The 18,685-nt window shown below is 51.3% G+C and overlaps 1 protein-coding gene across 1 annotated transcript in view; it reads right to left on the bottom strand.

Moving 5' to 3' along the window:
* The window catches only part of efcab2 (EF-hand calcium binding domain 2), a 184,302-nt gene extending 180,110 nt beyond the window's left edge, over positions 1-4,192 (bottom strand). Inside the window, exon 1 of the mRNA XM_072512946.1 lies at positions 4,045-4,192. Coding sequence (XP_072369047.1) covers positions 4,045-4,069 — 25 coding nt within the window. The 5' untranslated portion in view covers positions 4,070-4,192. The remainder of the gene's footprint in view (positions 1-4,044) is intronic.
* Positions 4,193-18,685: the final 14,493 nt, after the last annotated feature.

Consider the following 18,685-nt stretch of genomic DNA (forward strand, 5'->3'; position numbering starts at 1 on the left):
TTCGACTTGACAGACGAATCCCTCCGAATCCCTACTGCTCTGGATAGGGCATCCGCAATGATGAGGTCCTTACCCGGGGTGTAGACCAGTTGGAAGTCGTACCACCGGAGCTTGAGCAGGATGCGCTGGAGGCGAGGGTCTTTATGTATGATGCTGACCAGGGGACGATGGTCGTTTTCCACGGTAAACTGGGGGAGACCATACACGTAATTGTGGAACTTATCTATTCCGGTCAACAAACCCAGGCACTCCTTCTCGATCTGCACATAGCGCTGGTCTGTGGGGGTCATGGCCCGCGAGGAATAGGCGACTGTGGCCCATGATGCAGTGTCATCCCGTTGCAGGAGTACCGCCCCAATGCCGGACTGGCTGGCATCAGTCGAAATCTTCGTATCCCGAGAGGTGTCGAAGAACGCCAATACCGGGGCTGTAGTGAGCTTAATTTTGAGCTCCTCCCATTCCTTCTGGTGTGCGGGCAACCACTGGAACTCCGTGGACTTCTTAACTAGGTGGCGAAGAGCCGTTGTGTGGGAGGCAAGGTTGGGAATGAACTTCCCCAGGAAGTTGACCATGCCTAGAAAGCGAAGCACTGCTTTCTTGTCTGCCGGCTGCGGCATGGCTGTAATGGCGCTCACTTTGTCTGCATCCGGACACACTCCTGACCGGGATATATGGTCCCCCAGAAACTTTAGCTCAGTTTGGCCAAAGGAGCACTTTGCTCGGTTGAGGCACAGGCCGTGTTCCCGTATCCACGCGAAGACACGCTGGAGACGACTGATGTGCTCCTGTGGTGTGGTGGACCAGATGATGACGTCGTCAACATAGACGCGCACCCCTTCGATGTCCTCCATCATCTGTTCCATGATTCTGTGGAATACCTCGGATGCCGAGATGATGCCAAACGGCATTCTGTTATAGCAGAACCTGCCGAAAGGAGTGTTGAAGGTGCACAGCTTTCGGCTGGACTGATCCAGTTGGATCTGCCAAAAACACTTTGAGGCATCAAGCTTTGTGAAAGTTTTAGCCCGGGCCATTTCACTCGTGATCTCCTCCTGTTTGGGTATGGGGTAGTGTTCCCTCATGATGTTGTTGTTCAGGTCTTTCGGGTTGATGCAGACCCGGAGTTCACCAGAGGGCTTTTTAACGCACACCATGGAGCTGACCCATGGCCTGGGCTCCGTGACCCGGGATAGCACTCCTTGGTCCTGGAGATCCTGCAGCTGCTGCTTGAGGCGGTCTTTGAGTGGTGCTGGGACTCTACGAGGTGCGTGAATGACCGGGGTGGCATCCGGTTTGAGCCGTATTCTGTAGGTATAGGGCAGTGTGCCTATGCCTTCGAATGCCTCCTGGTTATGGGCGAGGAGCGAGTGGAGCTGTGCCCTAAATTCAGCATCCGGGAAGTCTGACGTGCCTTCTGGAGACAGAGCGTGTACCCGCTGAACGAGGTGGAGAACTTTGAACGCCTGTGCGCCTAGCAGGGAGTCCTTTGATGAACCAACAATCTCGAAGGACAGTGTGGCCTTATACACATTGTGCATCACCTGGAGCTGGCAGGATCCCATGGCCAGGATAACGATTCTGTTATAGTCGACCATCTTAGAACGGGATGGCTGAATTGGTGGTCTGACCTTCAAGGCGTAGAAGGCTGACCATGCTATCAGGTTGGCGGAGGCACCAGTGTCCAGACGGAATGTGATTGGTAATCGGTTGACCGTTAGGGTGGCACACCATTCATCACCCGGATTGACACTGTTCACTGGCATCGGCTGGTGGGTCCTGCTTGGAGACATCCGGTTCCTGTCGATGACCGCAACGCGGAAGGCTTCCCGTTCGTCTGTATCGCCGGTCTGTATATCGTCCGGGTATGATTCGGAGTATGGAGGCTGAATGGACCGCACGTCCCTGCGAGGCTGTCGGAATTGGGGAGCGTTGGCAGGTTGAGCTGCTCGGCAGCAGGCAGCGTAGTGGCCCATCTTGCCACAGCGGAGGCATTGTCGGTTCTTTGCTGGACATTGCCGCTTTAAATGTGCGGATCCACAGTTGCCGCACGTCGTGACGTCATGGCGGTCGTTGCGCCATCGCGCATACGCAGTTCGGTCCTGCGTAGAGCGCGCCTGCGCATCACGTCCCTCTGCGTCGACGTCTCTTTTGGCACGTACAAGCGCGGGAGGCCGCGAAAAGCGCGCAAAATGGCCGCCCTCGTCTGGGCCGCAGGCCGGGAGGGACTCGATGGACTGGACCCGCTCAGCCTCGTAGGACCCCTGCCCTGCCGATTCGGCTGCGTAGGACCCTGCCGTGACGATTCGGCCGCTTGGAATTGGGAGTAGTGGCTGGTCACGTTTTCATGGAGGACGCAGCCTTCGATGGCGGTGGCTAGGGTGAGACTTTTTATCTTGAGGAGCTGCTGGCGTAGGGTGCCCGAGGTGACCCCAAAAACTATCTGGTCCCAAATCATGGAATCGGAGGTGGCCTCGTAACCGCAGGACTGCGCAAGGATACGGATGTGTGTAAGGAAAGATTGAAAAGGCTCATCCTTACCCTGCAGGTGCTGCTGGAAGAGGTACCTCTCGAAACTCTCATTTACTTCGATGCTGAAGTGTTGCTCGAGTTTGAGAAGGACCGTCTTGTACTTCGTCTTGTCCTCACCTTCCGCAGACACCAGGGAGTTGTAGATGTGGATGGCGTGTTGCCCTGCCGTGGAGAGGAGGAGGGCGATTTTCCTGGTGTCCGAAGCATTCTCCCTTTCTGTGGCTTGTAGGAAGAACTGGAAGCGCTGTTTGAACAACTTCTAGTTAACACGGAGGTTTCCAGCGATTTGGAGCGGCTGCGGGAGGCCGATGGTGTCCATGGAGCAGGATGGCGGATTCCTGAGGATGCGTAGGTAGGTCTCACAGGTACTGGGTTCCAATCCTGGTACTATGTTGTGTTGGGTGCTCTGCTACACAGACGAACCAACACGGTTGCGGACGGTACAACTCAGTTTTATTACTAACAATTATTAACATTTGTAAACTGGTTGCTGTGGTTCGTTCATTACCCTCTAACCTGTGGACCCAGCCCTAACACTATCTTGGAGAGGCACTCAGCACATGGTGAATGCCTGAGTGGCTTGCTGTGAGCTCCGTACCCTGAGCTGTCTCCTGCTGGAATGAATTGGAAGTGTTGTGTTCCCCGTTTTATAGTGTCTGCTCTTGCTTGTGATTGGCTGTGATGTTGCGTGTATATTGATTGGTCCGTTGATCTGTCCATCAGTGTGTCTGTGTGTTTGCACCATGATGTTTATCTGAATATCATGACAGCAACGTTCACAAAAACAGCAATAATGGGGTGTTTCCGGCTACTGCTGAAACCATCATTTTCCTACAAGTGAAAAATGCTGTGGCCTGAATTCTCCAGTCATTGCGATTCACTTTTCCTGCCGGCAGCATATCCTCCGCCAATGGGTTTTGCGGCGGGGTGAGGTGGTTACAACGTGAAATCCCATTGACAAGCGGCAGGAAGATAGAACCCCTCGCCAGCAAGCGTCGCGTCGCCGAGAAACGCGCGGCTGGGGGGGGGGGGGGGGGGCACCGGAGAATCTCACCCTGTGAATCTGAAATGCGATAAGAAATCAAGTGTACACATGGTTGTGGGTGAGGTGAGCTGGGTTTAAGATGCACTAATTTGTCGCCTTTCACGGAACATGAAAGAAAAACTTCAATTCTTTCTGATTAGAGACAACGCTCAATTGTTTTTCAACGTTTATTCCCCCTCCCTCCATTTGTTCAGATGCTTGTGTCTCACTGGTGTCTGATTCGAAATGTCAGGGATTAAAACGCACCGGCTCTTTTGAAAAAAAGAAAAGTAAACTTTGACATTTCCCTGATCCGTCCGCTCGCGAGGGGGGGGGGGGGGGGGACTCTTTGCAGCAAATCCTGCCCCCGGGCCGGGCTGGTCGGAGGCAACAATGAAGCTTCGGGCCTGAGTGCTTTCCTTGGCTCTGTTGTCGCCCTGCACCGTTGCGGTCGCCCCTCCGCCCGTCCTTTCTCCCAACCTGCCGCTTACCTGCCGTTTCTTTGTCGTCGGCCATGTTGTTTCGGGGCGGTTGCTAGGGGGGCCGGTTGCTAAGGGGCGCGGTTGTCAAGCAGGCCGGGCGGCCATGGAGGAGCTGCCAGGGTGAGAAGATGCCCGACTCTGCTCCCTCAGACAACTCAACACTTCACAACACAGGGCCACGGGTGCCCCCCCCCCCCCCCCGGCCGAAAAGGTTTGCCCTCTCCCCCTGAGGGCGGGAAACCCGGAGTGCGGCCGAAAGGCAGTTTTGTGGGTGGTGGTGGGTGAGGGGTGGTGGTGGGTGGGTGAGGGGTGGTGGTGGGTGAGGGGTGTGGGGTGGTGGTGGGTGGGTGGGTGAGGGGTGGTGGTGGGTGGGTGGGTGAGGGGTGGTGGTGGGTGGGTGGGTGAGGGGTGGTGGTGGGGGTGGGTGAGGGGTGGTGGTGTGTGGGTGGGGGTGGTGAGAGGTGGTGGGTGAGGGGTGGGGGTGGTGAGGGGTGATGGTGGTGGGTGAGGGGTGGTGGGTGGGGGAGAAAACAAGTCGCAATTTTATTTTTCTCTCCTGACTTAGATGGCACCTATGGGCCGGTTTAGCTCAGTGGGCTAAACAGCTGGCTTGTAATGCAAAACAATGCCAGCAGCGCGGGTTCAATTCCTGCACCGGCCTCCCCGAACAGGCACCGGAATATGGCGACTGGGGGCTTTTCACACTAACTTCATACTTGTGACAATAAAAGATTATTATTAGATCCAGGTGGCCCACCGTGCCGTGTCGGGAAACACGCTCGCGGCGCCTTTTGCGTTTCATTAACACTCGTTAAAAAGCCAAAAGACATAACCTGACGGGGAGAATGTGCAAACTCCATACAGAAGTGATCTGAGGCCGGGATCGAACCCGGGTCCTCAGCGTCGTAGGCAACAGTGTTAACCACTGTGCCACCGTGCCACCCTTGTCCATCTATATCTACCCTTTGTTTCCTATCTCTAAGCCAACCTCAAATCCATGCTGCCAAGGACCCATCAATCCCAAACATTTTAAATTTGTTAACCAACCTGCCATGTGGTACTGTATTAAATGCTTTCTGAAAGTCCAAATATACAACATCAATGACAGTACCTTCATCCACTGCCTGTGTCACCTCATCAAAGAACTCAGTTAAATTTGTCAGACGTGACCTGCCCTTGACAAAACCATGCAGACTGTCTTGTATTAATTTATTTTTCTCTAAGTGTATATTTATCTCATCACGTACTTTGGCCCCCATCAGTTTTCCCACTATTGATGTCAAGCTGACAGGTTTGTAGTTTCCTGGGTTATCCTTTGCCCCTTTCTTAAACTGGTGTCACATTTGCAATCCTCTCGTCCCCTGGAACTAATCCTGCGTTCAGAAGACCTGGAAAATTTCTGTCAACGGCTCCGCAATATGCTTCCTTACCTCTCAGCAATCTACGATGCATCCCATCTGGGCCTGGTGACTTTTCTACCTGGAGTGCTGCCAGCCTTCTTAGCACCTTTTCTTTATCTATCACCATGCTGCTTAGTTGCTCAACACTCACAGTTTCATACCATACCCTCCGCTTCAGTGATCAGCTTACCCTGTGTGTCCCTTATGGGCCCCACTCTATCCTTCACGAATCTTATGTCATTAATATGTTTTTTTAAAAATAGTTGTATTCTCCTTTTTCACATTTTCTGCCAAATTTACACCCACCAACAATAAACAATAAGCAGTAACGAATACAATGTCAATCCCATATCAACAACAACAATCCCATCCTCCCACCAAACCCACAAACAACTGCTCGCATGTTAACATAAACAAATAACAAAAAAGAATCAGGAATCACCCATAGTCACCATTAACACATAGAGCCCCCCTCCTGCCAACCCTCCCAACACCCATCCCTAATATTCAATGTTATCCAATTCTTGAAAGTGCATAATGAATGACGCCCATGAATTGTAGAACCCATCCATCCTCCCCTCAGTTCAAACTTAAACTTCTCAAGAGTTAAGAATTCCAACAGGTCACCCCGCCACGTCAGGGCACAGGATGGAGAGGTTGCTCTACATCCCAACAGGATCCGCCTTTGGGTGATCAACGAGGCGAAGGCCACAACACCTGCCTTCGCATCCATTCCCAACCCTGGCTGGTCCAACAACCCGAATATGGCCATCCGAGGGCTCGGGTCCAGTTTCACGTGTACCACTTTAGAGATTACCCTAAAAACCTCCTTCCAATAATTCTCCAGCTTTGGACAGGACCAAAACATATGAACGTGATTCGTGGGGCTCCCCCCGCAATGTTCACACACATTTTCTACCCCCTCAAAGAGCCGGCTCATCCTCGCCCTTGTGGGGTGTGCGCTCTATACCACCCTCAGCTGTATCAGTCCCAACCTCGTGCACGAGGTGGAGGGGTTCACTCTCCGGAGCTCCTCAAACCAGAACCCTTCCTCCATACCCTCTCCCAACTCCCCTTCCACTTTGCTTAGATCCCTTCCAGTGGTGCCTTCTCCTCTTCCAAAATAGTCCCGTAAACCGCCGACACTACCCCCTTCTCCAGTCCCCCTGTGGTCAGAACCTCCTCCAGCAAAGTGGAGATGCCATTAATATGCTTGAAGAACATTTTGCTATTTGTTTTAGCACAGCCTGCCATCCTTTCCTCATTAGAATATAGAACATACAGTGCAGAAGGAAGCCATTCGGTCCATCGAGTCTGCACCGACCCACTTAAGTCCTCACTTCCACCCTATCCCCGTAACCCAATAACCCCTCCAAACGTTTTTGGTCATGAAGGGAAATTTATCATGGCCAATCCACCTAACCTGTATGTCTTTGGACTGAGGGAGGAAACCGGAGCACCCGGAGAAAACCCACGCAGACTCGGGGAGAACGTGCCGACTCCGCACAGACAGTGAGTGACCCAGCGGGGAATTGAACCTGGGACCCTGGTGCTGTGCAGCCACAATGCTAACCACTTGTGCTACCATGGGCAGCACAAGTAGGCTTTCTCTTAGCCTTCCTTATTCCAACCTTAGCCTCGCTCCTGCATTTGAGATTCTCTTCCTGATATCTATTACTATTATTATTCCGGCAAGCATCATATGCCTCTTTTTTCTTCCTTATTTTATCAATATCTTCAGTCACCCAGGATACTCTAGCTTTGAATACCCTGTATTTATTTCTCATGTTTACTTACCTAGCTTGCACCCTATTCATCTCTCCTTTGAAAGTCTCCCATTTTTCATCCACTGTTTTATCCACCAAAATGCGTTTCCAATCAATCTGCACCAGTTCAACTTTTAGACCCATAAAATTTGCCCTATTCCAGTCTGGGATCTTAATCCGTGACTGACTTTTATCCTTTTCCAATTTAATATTGACTCGTATTATATTATGATCGCTACTTCCCAACGCTCCCCCACTCTGAAGTTCTCCACCTGCCCTGCCTCATTTCCTAGGACCAGACCCAATACATCTTGCTCCCTGGTAGGACTGGAAATGTACTGTTCCAGAAAGTTCTCCTGCAGACAATGTAGGAATTTCTCCCCTTACTCTACCCGTTTCCCAGTCTACCTTCAGGCAATTGAAATCCCCAACTATTACAACCCTACTCGCTCTGCGGGTTTCCATAATCTGCCTACAAATACTCTCTTCCACTTCCTCCCCACTATTTGGAGGTCTATAATAAATACCAAACAAGGTCACTGTTCCCTTCCTGTTTCTCACCTCCAACCATATAGATTCTAATTCAGGAACTGCATCTCGTTCAAGAGTTATGATACTATTTTTGACCCAAGACTGCTACACTTTCTCCCTATTTACCCACCCTGTTCCTACTAAAAAGCTTCTAACCAGGGATGTTAAGTATTCAGTCCTGTTCTGGCTTGAGCCATGTTTTTGTCAAGCTACTTTGCCATATGCCCCTAAAGCAATTTCTGCTTCCAGTTCCCCAATTTTGTTCACTATACTACGTGCATTTACATGCATACAATTTAACCCTGCCCTTATCTCTTTCTTGCCCTTTGGGAGGTGACCATTTCTATGTTCACTGTCAACAATCAAGCCTTCTCTTTGTATGGGCGGAGAAGGTGCCGAGGGTCGGGAGGGCCCTGCTACAGAGGCAGCAGGTGTGGTTGCCGTTGTCTAATCCACTTCATTATTATTGGGTGGCGATGGGGATAAGATGTGACGATGGTGGGAAGGAGAAGGGATAGAATGGGTTAGGATGAAGGAGGTAATGGCAGGGCAGACTGATCCTAGCCCACCCCTCCAGAAGATAGATGCATAGATAATGAGGTGAAAAGAGGCTGATCTGGCACATAAACCTGCCCTGCGGGCCAGCAGGAACCGTGCCAACTTTCCTGCCTGCCTGGCACAGTGGTTAGTATTGCTGCCTCAGGGTGCCGAGCTCCCAGGTTCGATCCCGGCTCTGGATCCCTGTCCGTGTGGAGTTTGCACAGTCTCCCCGTGTTTGCCACAACCCAAAGATGTGCAGGGTAGGTGGATTGGCCATGCTAAATTGCCCCTTAATTGGAAAAAAATACTTGGACACTCTAAATTTATTTTAAAAATAATAAACAAAAATAAATAAATAAATAAACTTTCCTGTCTGCCACCATGCTAATGAAATTCTGCATTCTGTCTATAGACCCTTCACCTTGGCGACCTGTCCTAATGTTCCCCCACTTTGGCTTAATGTTTGTCTCTTTGTGAAGACTATGGAAACGTGATAGAAAAGGAAGCTTCTGATTTTGTTATTTTCAATCTCATGTTGGAGAGAGTGGGAATGTAAACCTGCATATGTACTAAAACCCAGACATTTATAAGCTGGTGTTTCTTTAACCATAATCATTTTATCTTTTAGGAGAGTGAAATAATGATCCAACACCTTCGGTAGGATTCTCCGTTTCGGAGACTGTGTTGACTCCGGGATTGAATCGGTGGTATTCTACGACAGGAAAATTGGCACTGTTCCCGGAGCAATTCATCAATCTTTAATGTGCCAGCACCGCCGCCACGTGGAACACGACCGATTCCAATGAAAAACGGTGTCTGATTCGCCGGAGTCACGATCGATACTCAGGAGGCACACAAGCTGCAGCCGCATATAAGCACTCCACTCCCCTCACTCACTCATCCCGGCCAACAAGATGGCAGCAAGGAGAGTGACACCCCGTGTATCAGAAGTAGAACTGGAGACCCTGCTGGAGGCAGTGGAGGAGAGGGTGGCAACCTGTACCCCGGGGTGGGGAGGAGGCTGCCACATGCTGCCGGGCACCGGGCCTGAGAGCAGGAGGGAAAGGCTGTGGGCAACACCGCCAGGACCGGCAGGCAGTGCTGGAAGAAACTGCACAACCTCCTCAGGCAGCACTGTGTTCCTGGCACTCACCCCCGACCCACACACCCATAACCGCACCCATCCCTACCCAGAGGGAGGCCAAACTCCCACCCTGCACCACCTGCCAGCACCTATTCTGGCCGCCATGGCCGGGTACCCTGGCCACGAGGGCCACCAACTATCCACTCCCATTGCTGCATGCACCTGACTGTCTAACTGTGGTTTTTCTGTCTCCCTGCCAGCCCCTGCCCCCCCCGAGAAGTCGGACAACAACTGCGGGGAGTGGGAAAAAACAGAGGGGGACTGCTAGACCTGCAGCCCCTCACTGCAGCGGATGCTGGACCAGATCGGTGGGCCCGGAGAACGCGTGGTCACCGAGGCAGACATCGGCATCGGGCAAGCAAGTGAGACCCCGCTGAGTTGCAATTCTCCTTGGCACGTCTGTCACCACTCCCACACCTTCCACCTACCCCCACACTGCCCCCTCCACCATCACCACCCAACACCCCTCCCCTACACTGCCCCCTCCAACACCACCCCCACACTGTCCCCCTCACACTGCCCCCTCCATCACCATCCCCACACTGCCCCCTCCAGCACCACCCTCATACTGCCCCCCTCACACTGCCCCCTCCATCACCACCCCCACACTGCCCCCCTCACACTGCCCCCTCCGTCACCACCCCCACACTGCCACCTCACACTGCCCCCTCCAGCACCACCCTCACACTTCCCCCCTCACACTGCCCCCTCCGTCACCACCCCCATACTGCCCCCCTCACACTGCCCCCTCCGTCACCACCCACACACTGCCCCCCTCACATTGCCCCCTCCGTCACCACCCCCACACTGTCCCCCTCACGCTGCCCCCTCCAGCACCGCCACCACCCGCCACCAAACCTGCGGTCCAATCATGCGTCTTGTGTTGTGTCATGTAGGATGACCTTCTGATGCCCCCCGACCCCAACCGGAACCCCAGGAGCAGCGAGGAGGAGGAAAAGGAAACGGATACTAATGGGAGCCCTCAGTCCGCAGCCCGAGACACCCCGGAACACCAGTCCGAGGATGACACTGACTTCCCGTCACAGCTATTTCCACCACCCTCCGCCATCGGGGAGACACTCACCTCGGTTTGGCACTTTAATGAAGAGGCTCCTGGGGAACTATTTGGTGCACACCACACACCTGCTTGCGGTACAGCAGGTGGAGGTAGGAACCTCCGAGGGACGGTCGGAGGGCGGCCCGACCCCAGGGACTAGCTGCCGTCCGGGCGGGTTTTGGGCTTCAGGAAAGGGTGGTCCCGGTTAGCACTGCTGCCTCATGGTGCCGAGGTCCCAGGTTCGATCCCAGCCCTGGGTCACTGCCCATGTGTGGAGTTTGCATATTCTCCCCATGTTTGCATGGATTTCACCCCCACAACCCAAAGGTGTGCAGGGTAGGTGAATTGGGGTGGAGTTACTGGGTTACGGGGATAGGGTGGAGGTGTGGGCTTGGCAGGGTGCTTTTTCCAAGGGTCGGTGCAGACTCGATGGGCCGAATGGCCTCCTTCTGCACCGTAAATTCTATGATTGGCCACGCTAAATTGAATTGGGTACTCTAAATCTTTTTTAAAAAGGGTGGTCCCACCTATGGTGTACATGCAGTCACAGAGCCGGTAACTGCATGAGTGGGTATTGGTGAGGGGCGGTTTGGTACTGGTCCGACAGGAGTTCTATTTTTTTTAAATTTAGAATACCCAATTCTTTTTTTCCAATTAAGGGGCTCTTTGGGTTGTGGGGGCGAAACGCACACAAACACGGGAAGAATGTGCAAACTCCACACAGTGACCCAGAGCCGGGATCGAACCTGGGACCTCGGCGCCGTGAGGCTGCAGTGCTAACCCACTGCGCCACCGTGCTGCCCTCTGGAGTTCTATTTTAAGGTATTCCAGACCAGCTCAAGGCTTTTCCCAGGTTTTGCTGGTCTTTCTTTCTGAGAAGGGATATCTTTTTTTAATTCATTTTTATGGGATGTGGGCTTCACTGGCTAGGTCAGAATTTGTTGCCCATCTCTAATTGCCCTTGAGAAGGTGATGGTGAGCTGCCTTCTTGACCCACTGCAGACCAGGTAGTGATGGTACATCCGCAGTGCCGTTAGGGAGGGAGTTCCAGGATTTTGACCCAACATCAGTAAAGGAAAGGCGATATATTTCCAAGTCAGGATGGTGAGTGACTTGGAGGAGAACTTGCAGGTGGTGGGGTTAGTTAGTGGTGGGGACAGAAGCCAAAGGCTGTGGTCTTCCTAATATTCAACTGGAGGAAATTTCTGCTTAGCCAGTACTTGATGAACACTAGAGACAGTGGTGGGGGTCAAGAATGAAATGAAATGAAAATTGTTTATTGTCACGAATAGGCTTCAATGAAGTTACTGTGAAAAGCCCCTAGTCGCCACATTCCGGCACCTGTTCGGGGAGGCTAGTACGGGAATTGAACCGTGCTGCTGGCCTGCCTTGGTCTGCTTTAAAAGCCAGCGATTAGCCCAGTGAGCTAAACCAGCCCCTGAGGGAGGGTGGTGAGGACAGCTAGGTGTCATCAGTGTGCCTGGTGAAACTGATGTGTTTCCAGATGATGTCGCAAAGGGGAAGCATGTAGATCAGAAATAGGAGAGGGCCAAAAGATTCTTGGGGGACACCAGATGTAATGATATAGGAGGGAAAGAGAAGCAATTGGGCAGCACGGTGACGCAGTGGTTAGCACTGCTGCCTCACGGTGCCAAGGTCCCAGGTTCGATCCCCGCTCTGGGTCACTGTCCGTGTGGAGTTTGCACATTCTCCCCGTGTTTGCGTGGGTTTTGCCCCCACAACCCAAAAATGTGCAGGGTAAGTGGATTGGCCACGCTAAATTGCCCTTTAATTTTAAAAAAATGAATTGGGTCCTCTAAATTTATTTTTTAAAAAGAACGAGAAGCAATTGCAAGTGATCCTCTGGCTATCATTAACATATGAGTGCTATCCCACCTAGCCGGACTACAGTGGAGAGTTACTGGAGGAGAGAAATGCAATCAACTATGCAAAAGACTGTCGAGAGGTCTTCAGGGATGGTGCAGGAGGGAGGGTTTCAGAATCCTGGATATTTGGGGCTCATTCTGGGGCAGGTGGGACCTCTACAAACGGGATGGTCTACACCTGGACCAGAGGGGTACCAATATCCTGGGGGGAAAATTTGCTAATGCTCTTCGGGAGGGTTTAAACTAGTTCAGCAGGGGATTGGGAACCTGAATTGTAGCTCCAGTATACAGGAGGTTGAGAGTAGTGAGGTCATGAGTAAGGTTTCAAAGTTGCAGGACTGTACCGGCAGGCAGGAAAGTGGTTTAAAGTATGTCTTCTTCAATGCCAGGAGCATCCGGAATAAAGTGGGTGAACTTGCAGCATGGGTTGGTACCTGGGACTTCGATGTTGTGGCCATTTCGGAGACATGGATAGAGCAGGGACAGGAATGATTGTTGCAGGTGCCGGGGTTTAGATATTTCAGTAAGCTCAGGGAAGGTGGTAAAAGAGGGGGAGGGGTGGCATTGTTAGGCAAGGACAGTATTATGGTGGCAGAAAGGATGTTTGATGAGGACTCGTCTACTGAGGTAGTATGGACTGGGGTTAGAAATTGGAAAGGAGAGATCACCCTGTTAGGGGTTTTCTATAGGCCTCCGAAAAGTTCCAGAGGTGCAGAGGAAAGAATTGCAAAGATGATTCTGGATAGGAGCGAAAGTAACAGGGTAGTTGTTATGGAGGACTTTAACTTTCCAAATATTGGCTGGAAACGCTATAGTTCGAGTACTTTAGATGGGTCCGTTTTTGTCCAATGTGTGCAGGAGTGTTTCCTGACACAGGGGGCGCGATTCTCCACTCCCACGCCGGTTGGGAGAATCGCCTGGGCCGCCAGAATTTCCGGGGACGCCAGTCCGACGCCCTCCCGCGATTCTACCAAGCGGCGGGAACGGCTTGGTCGAGTTTCGCAGGCCGGAGAATCGCCGGAGATAAAGAAAATGGCGATTCTCTGGCACCCCCGCTATTCTGAGGCCCGGATGGGCCGAGCCCCCAGGCCAAAACGGCGGGTTCCCCCCGGCGCCGTCCACACCTGGTCGCTGCAGTCGTGGGCGGTGCATGAACGCTGGGGGGGCAGCCTGTGGGGGGAGGCGAGGGGGGATCCTGCACCGGGCTTTACCTGGAATGTGGGGTGAAGGAGGAGGTCCTTTGAAGGAGGACCTCCTTCCTTCCGCGGCCCCGCAAGATCCTCCCTCCTGCACCCATCTTCTTGCGGGGCGGACTTAGAGAGGACGGCAACCACGCATGCGCGGGTTGGCGCCGGCCAACCCGCGCATGCGTGGATGATGCCCGCTTTTACGCGGGCGACAAGGCCTGGCGCGTGTAGATGACGCGGCCCCGATACTGGCCCATTGTCAGGGCCTGAATCGGTCGGGACCGGGGCCGTTCCGCCCCGTCGTGAACCTCGACGGCGTTCACGACGGCGCGGCCATTTCGGCGTGGGAGTGGAGAATCCCACCCAGTATGTAGATAGGCCAATGAGAGGCGAAGCCATATTGGATTTGGTACTGGGTAATGAACCAGGACAGGTGTTAGATTTGGAGGTAGGTGAGCACTTTGGTGATAGTGACCACAATTCGATTACGTTTACTTTAGTGATGGAAAGGGATAGGTATATACTGCAGGGAAAGAGTTATATTTGGGGGGAAGGCAATTATGATGCGATGAGGCAAGACCTAGGATGCATCAGATGGATAGGAAAACTGCAGGGGATGGGCACAATGGAAATGTGGAGCTTGTTCAAGGAACAGCTACTGCGTGTCCTTGATAAGTATGTACCTGTCAGGCAGGAGGAAGTGGTCGAGCGAGGGAACCGTGGTTTACTAAAGCAGTTGAAACACTTGTCAAGAGGAAGAAGGAGGCTTATGTAAAGATGAGACGTGAAGGTTCAGTTAGGGTGATCGAGAGTTACAAGTTAGCTAGGAAGGACCTAAAGAGAGCTAAAAAGAGCCAGGAGGGGACATGAGAAGTCTTTGGCAGGTAGGATCAAGGATAACCCTCAAGCTTTCTATAGATATGTCAGGAATAAAAGAATGACTAGGGTAAGTGTAGGGCCAGTCAAGGACAGTAGCGGGAAGTTGTGCGTGGAGTCCGAGGAGATAGGAGAGGTGCTAAATGAATATTTTTCGTCAGTATTCACACAGGAAAAAGACAATGTTGTCGAGGAGAATACTGAGATACAGGCTACTAGACTAGAAGGGCTTGCGGTTCATAAGGAGCAGGTGTTAGCAATTCTGGAAAGTGTGAAAATAGATAAGTCCCCTGGGCCGGATGGGATTTATCCTAGGATTCTCTGGGAAGCTCGGGAGGAAATTGCTGAGCCTTTGGCTTTGATCTTTAAGTCAACTTTGTCTACAGGAATAGTGCCAGAAGACTGGAGGATAGCAAATGTTGTCCCCTTGTTCAAGAAGGGGAGTAGAGACAACCCCAGTAACTATAGACCAGTGAGCCTTACTTTTATTGTGGGCAAAGTCTTGGAAAGGTTTATAAGAGATAGGATGTATAATCATCTGGAAAGAAATAATTTGATTAGAGATAGTCAACACGGTTTTGTGACGGGTAGGTCGTGCCTCACAAACCTTATTGAGTTCTTTGAGAAGGTGACCAAGCAGGTGGATGAGGGTAAAGCAGTTGATGTGGTGTATATGGATTTCAGTAAAGCGTTTGATAAGGTTCCCCACGGTAGGCTATTGCAGAAAATACGGAGGCATGGGATTCAGGGTGATTTAGCAGTTTGGATCAGAAATTGGCTAGCTGGGCGAAGTCAAAGGGTGGTGGTTGATGGAAAATGTTCAGCCTGGGGTCCAGTTACTAGTGGTGTACCACAAGGATCTGTTTTGGGGCCACTGCTGTTTGTCATTTTTATAAATTACCTGGAGGAGGGCATAGAAGGATGGGTGAGTAAATTTGCAGATGACACTAAAATCGGTGGAGTTGTGGACAGTGCGGAAGGATGTTACAAGTTACAGAGGGACATAGATAAGCTGCAGAGCTGGGCTGAGAGGTGGCAAATGGAGTTTAATGCAGAAAAGCGTGAGTTGATTCATTTTGGAAGGAATAACAGGAAGACAGAGTACTGGGCTAATGGTAAGATTCTTAGTAGTGTGGATGAGCAGAGAGATCTCGGTGTCCATGTACATAGATCCCTGAAAGTTGCCACCCAGGTTGAGAGGGTTGTTAAGAAGGCGTACGGTGTTTTAGCTTTTATTGGTAGAGGGATTGAGTTTTGGAGCCATGAGGTCATGTTGCAGTTGTACAAAACTCTGGTGCGTCCGCATTTGGAGTATTGCGTGCAATTCTGGTCGCCGCATTATAGGAAGGATGTGGAAGCATTGGAAAGGGTGCAGAGGAGATTTACCAGAATGAAGCCTGGTATGGAGGGAAGATCTTATGAGGGAAGGCTGAGGGAATTGAGGCTGTTTTCGTTAGAGAGAAGAAGGTTAAGAGGTGACTTAATTGAGGCATACAAGATGATCAGAGGATGAGATAGGGTGGACAGTGAGAGCCTTTTTCCTTGGATGGTGATGTCTAGCACGAGGGGACATAGCTTTAAATAGATATAAGACAGATGTCAGAGGTAGGTTCTTTACTCAGAGAGTAGTAAGGGCGTGGAATGCCCTGCCTGCAACAGTAGTGGACTCGCCAACACTAAGGGCATTCAAATGGTCACTGGATAGACATATGGACGATAAGGGAATAGTGTAGATGGGCTTTAGAGTGGTTTCACAGGTCGGCGCAACATCGAGAGCCAAAGCGCCCGCACTGCGCTGTAATGTTCTATGTTCTAAAAAGAAAAAAAGGGGGCGCGATTATCGCAGCCCCGCGCCGGGCCGCAGAATCGCCGCAAACGCGCCCCGACACCGGCGTGCGATTCTCCGAGGTGCGGAAAATTGGCACCATTTGCGCCGGCACGTTTGTCGCGGCGCCGGTCGTGGGTCGCTGTATGAGGCCGGGCCGCCGATTCTCCGGCCCGGATGAGCCAAGCGGCCGCGCGGAAAAAGCAGAGTCCCGCCGGCACCGCCCACACCTGGTCGCTGCCGGCGGGAACTCTGCGCGAAGGATCGGGGGGGGGGGCGGCCTGTTTTGGGGGGGGGTCACTCCGTCCCGGGCGGGGGTGGGCCTCCGATGGGGTCTGGCCCGTGATCGGGACCCACCGATTGGCCGGCGGGCCTCTCCCCACCCCCGCCAACCGGGCCTACTTTGTTGCGGGCTGGTGCGTCGCCACTGCGCATGCGTGACTTGGCGCCGCCCCCAGTGCGGCCAAGAAGTGAGACTGGAGCGGCATGAACCGCTCTAGCGCTGTGCTGGCCCCCTGTAGCGGCCAGAATCACTAGTGCCCACGCCCATTTCGCGCCGTCGTGAAACGCAACAGCATTCACGACATCGCAGACACTCTGTCCCGCGATCGGAGAATCGCGCCCAGGATATTGGTTACCCTTATCACAGTTAGTGGCGGATTTAAACTTTGTGAGTCCCCATGCTTGCCTTCATTTCTGGGTACCCCCCCAACCCCAGTGACATCATGGCCCTTCCTCCAATGAGGTCACGCCCGTCCACCAATGATATCATACCCCTCCCGACCCTCCCACCCCCACCCCACAGAACGCAAAGGCGCACGCCACAAAAATACATAAATTGATCATTGCTTAACTGCTTTAGTGCTTTTTATCTTGTAAAAACACAACTGCATGAATAATTGCTGAGTTGAAATCCGCATGCAGTGATCAAACAATAGCAGCAACCACCAATACAGTTAATGTGCACATTGTGAAAGGAATTTAAGTGATTGCATTTCTGTAGAAAATGTAACAGTCTTCTGTTGTCTATATATTTTCACCAAGAAGGCATTGGCACGAATGGAGAAGTTCCTGTTGTGGTTAATGCTGTGCAATATAGATGATAATGCCTCTGCAGCCAAAATTGTACATGGGGATCATGCATGTTCTTATCAGAGACATCTTTCAAAGAGATTATTTTAAAGTGATACTGTATTAATTATAAAACTATAGACATTGGTGGATCAGTGGTTATAACATATTCGAGTGAATCAGTAAAAGATTGGAGTCCACATTCTTTGATGTACTGAAGGTGTTTATAGTTACATTTTGATCAGAATCCACTCTATCCAAGATGTGATAACTTAGATCTAGATTAAATCTAACAAGATGGTATAGGTTTTCATTAAGCAAGGACTCCTGGGAAAATATGAAGTTACACCGAAATAAATCTATTTTGTAATGTGGGTGAACAGTTTCTGTTTAAATTTCTCCTTGAAATAAACAGCAGCTTAATGCATTTTACATGATCTATTTCCAGTAGTGAACTTAAAACATTTTCAGTTTTGTGAAAGATTTTATTTGAAATAGACCTACATGATGCTTTTGTGTTACAATTGCTGGTCTAAGGGGCAGCGCGGTGGTGCAGTGGTTAGCACTGCGGCCTCACGGCGCCGAGGTCCCAGGTTCGATCCCGGCTCTGGGTCACTGTCCGTGTGTGGAGTTGGCACATTCTCCCCGTGTTTGCGTGGGTCTAGCCCCCACGACACAAAACGATGTGCAGGGTAGGTGGATTGGCCACGCTAAATTGCTCCTTAATTGGAAAAAAAAATGCATTGGGTATTCTAAATTTATTTAAAAATATAAAATTAAAAAAAAACAATTGCTGGTCTAAGACCAGTGGCTGGACTATCAGCCAGATTGTAGCGAGGCATTATCCAGTTACTACTGCATAGCTTACTCCTCAAGGAGAACGCCACATGCATACAAGGCTACACACATGTGCAGTCTTACCTTCTCCAGGCCATTTAAAGTTTAGATTTTTTTTTTGCTGCCTCAACATTTAAAACAACTCAAGTATTCCACCTCCCCCACCCAAGTACTACGGATAATTAAACCCCCTCCCCACTTTCGGAGCACTTTGTAAACTCGCTTTGATGCCGGATTTCAGTGCCAAACTCAACTGGTGAGAGACTGGCCCCTCCAGGGAATCTCGCACTATTCCTCTTGGGAATTGGGCAATTCCCAATTTTGTAATGACGCTAACATTGCAGTACGAATAAGTTTTTTAAAAAACCAACCAACCTGCAAAGGTGTCCAAAGCTGCAGAAGGACTGCGAATGAAGTGGCCTCAACTTGTGTCATCAATTGGTTGGATTTGAAACCAAACATGGTTGAAGTGAGAGTATGTTGGGGAAATTTCCAGTCTCCGTTATTTAACGCCCGTAAGGGCCCTATTC

The sequence above is a fragment of the Scyliorhinus torazame genome, chromosome 1 (genome assembly GCF_047496885.1).
Source record: "Scyliorhinus torazame isolate Kashiwa2021f chromosome 1, sScyTor2.1, whole genome shotgun sequence".
Lineage (NCBI taxonomy): Eukaryota > Metazoa > Chordata > Chondrichthyes > Carcharhiniformes > Scyliorhinidae > Scyliorhinus > Scyliorhinus torazame.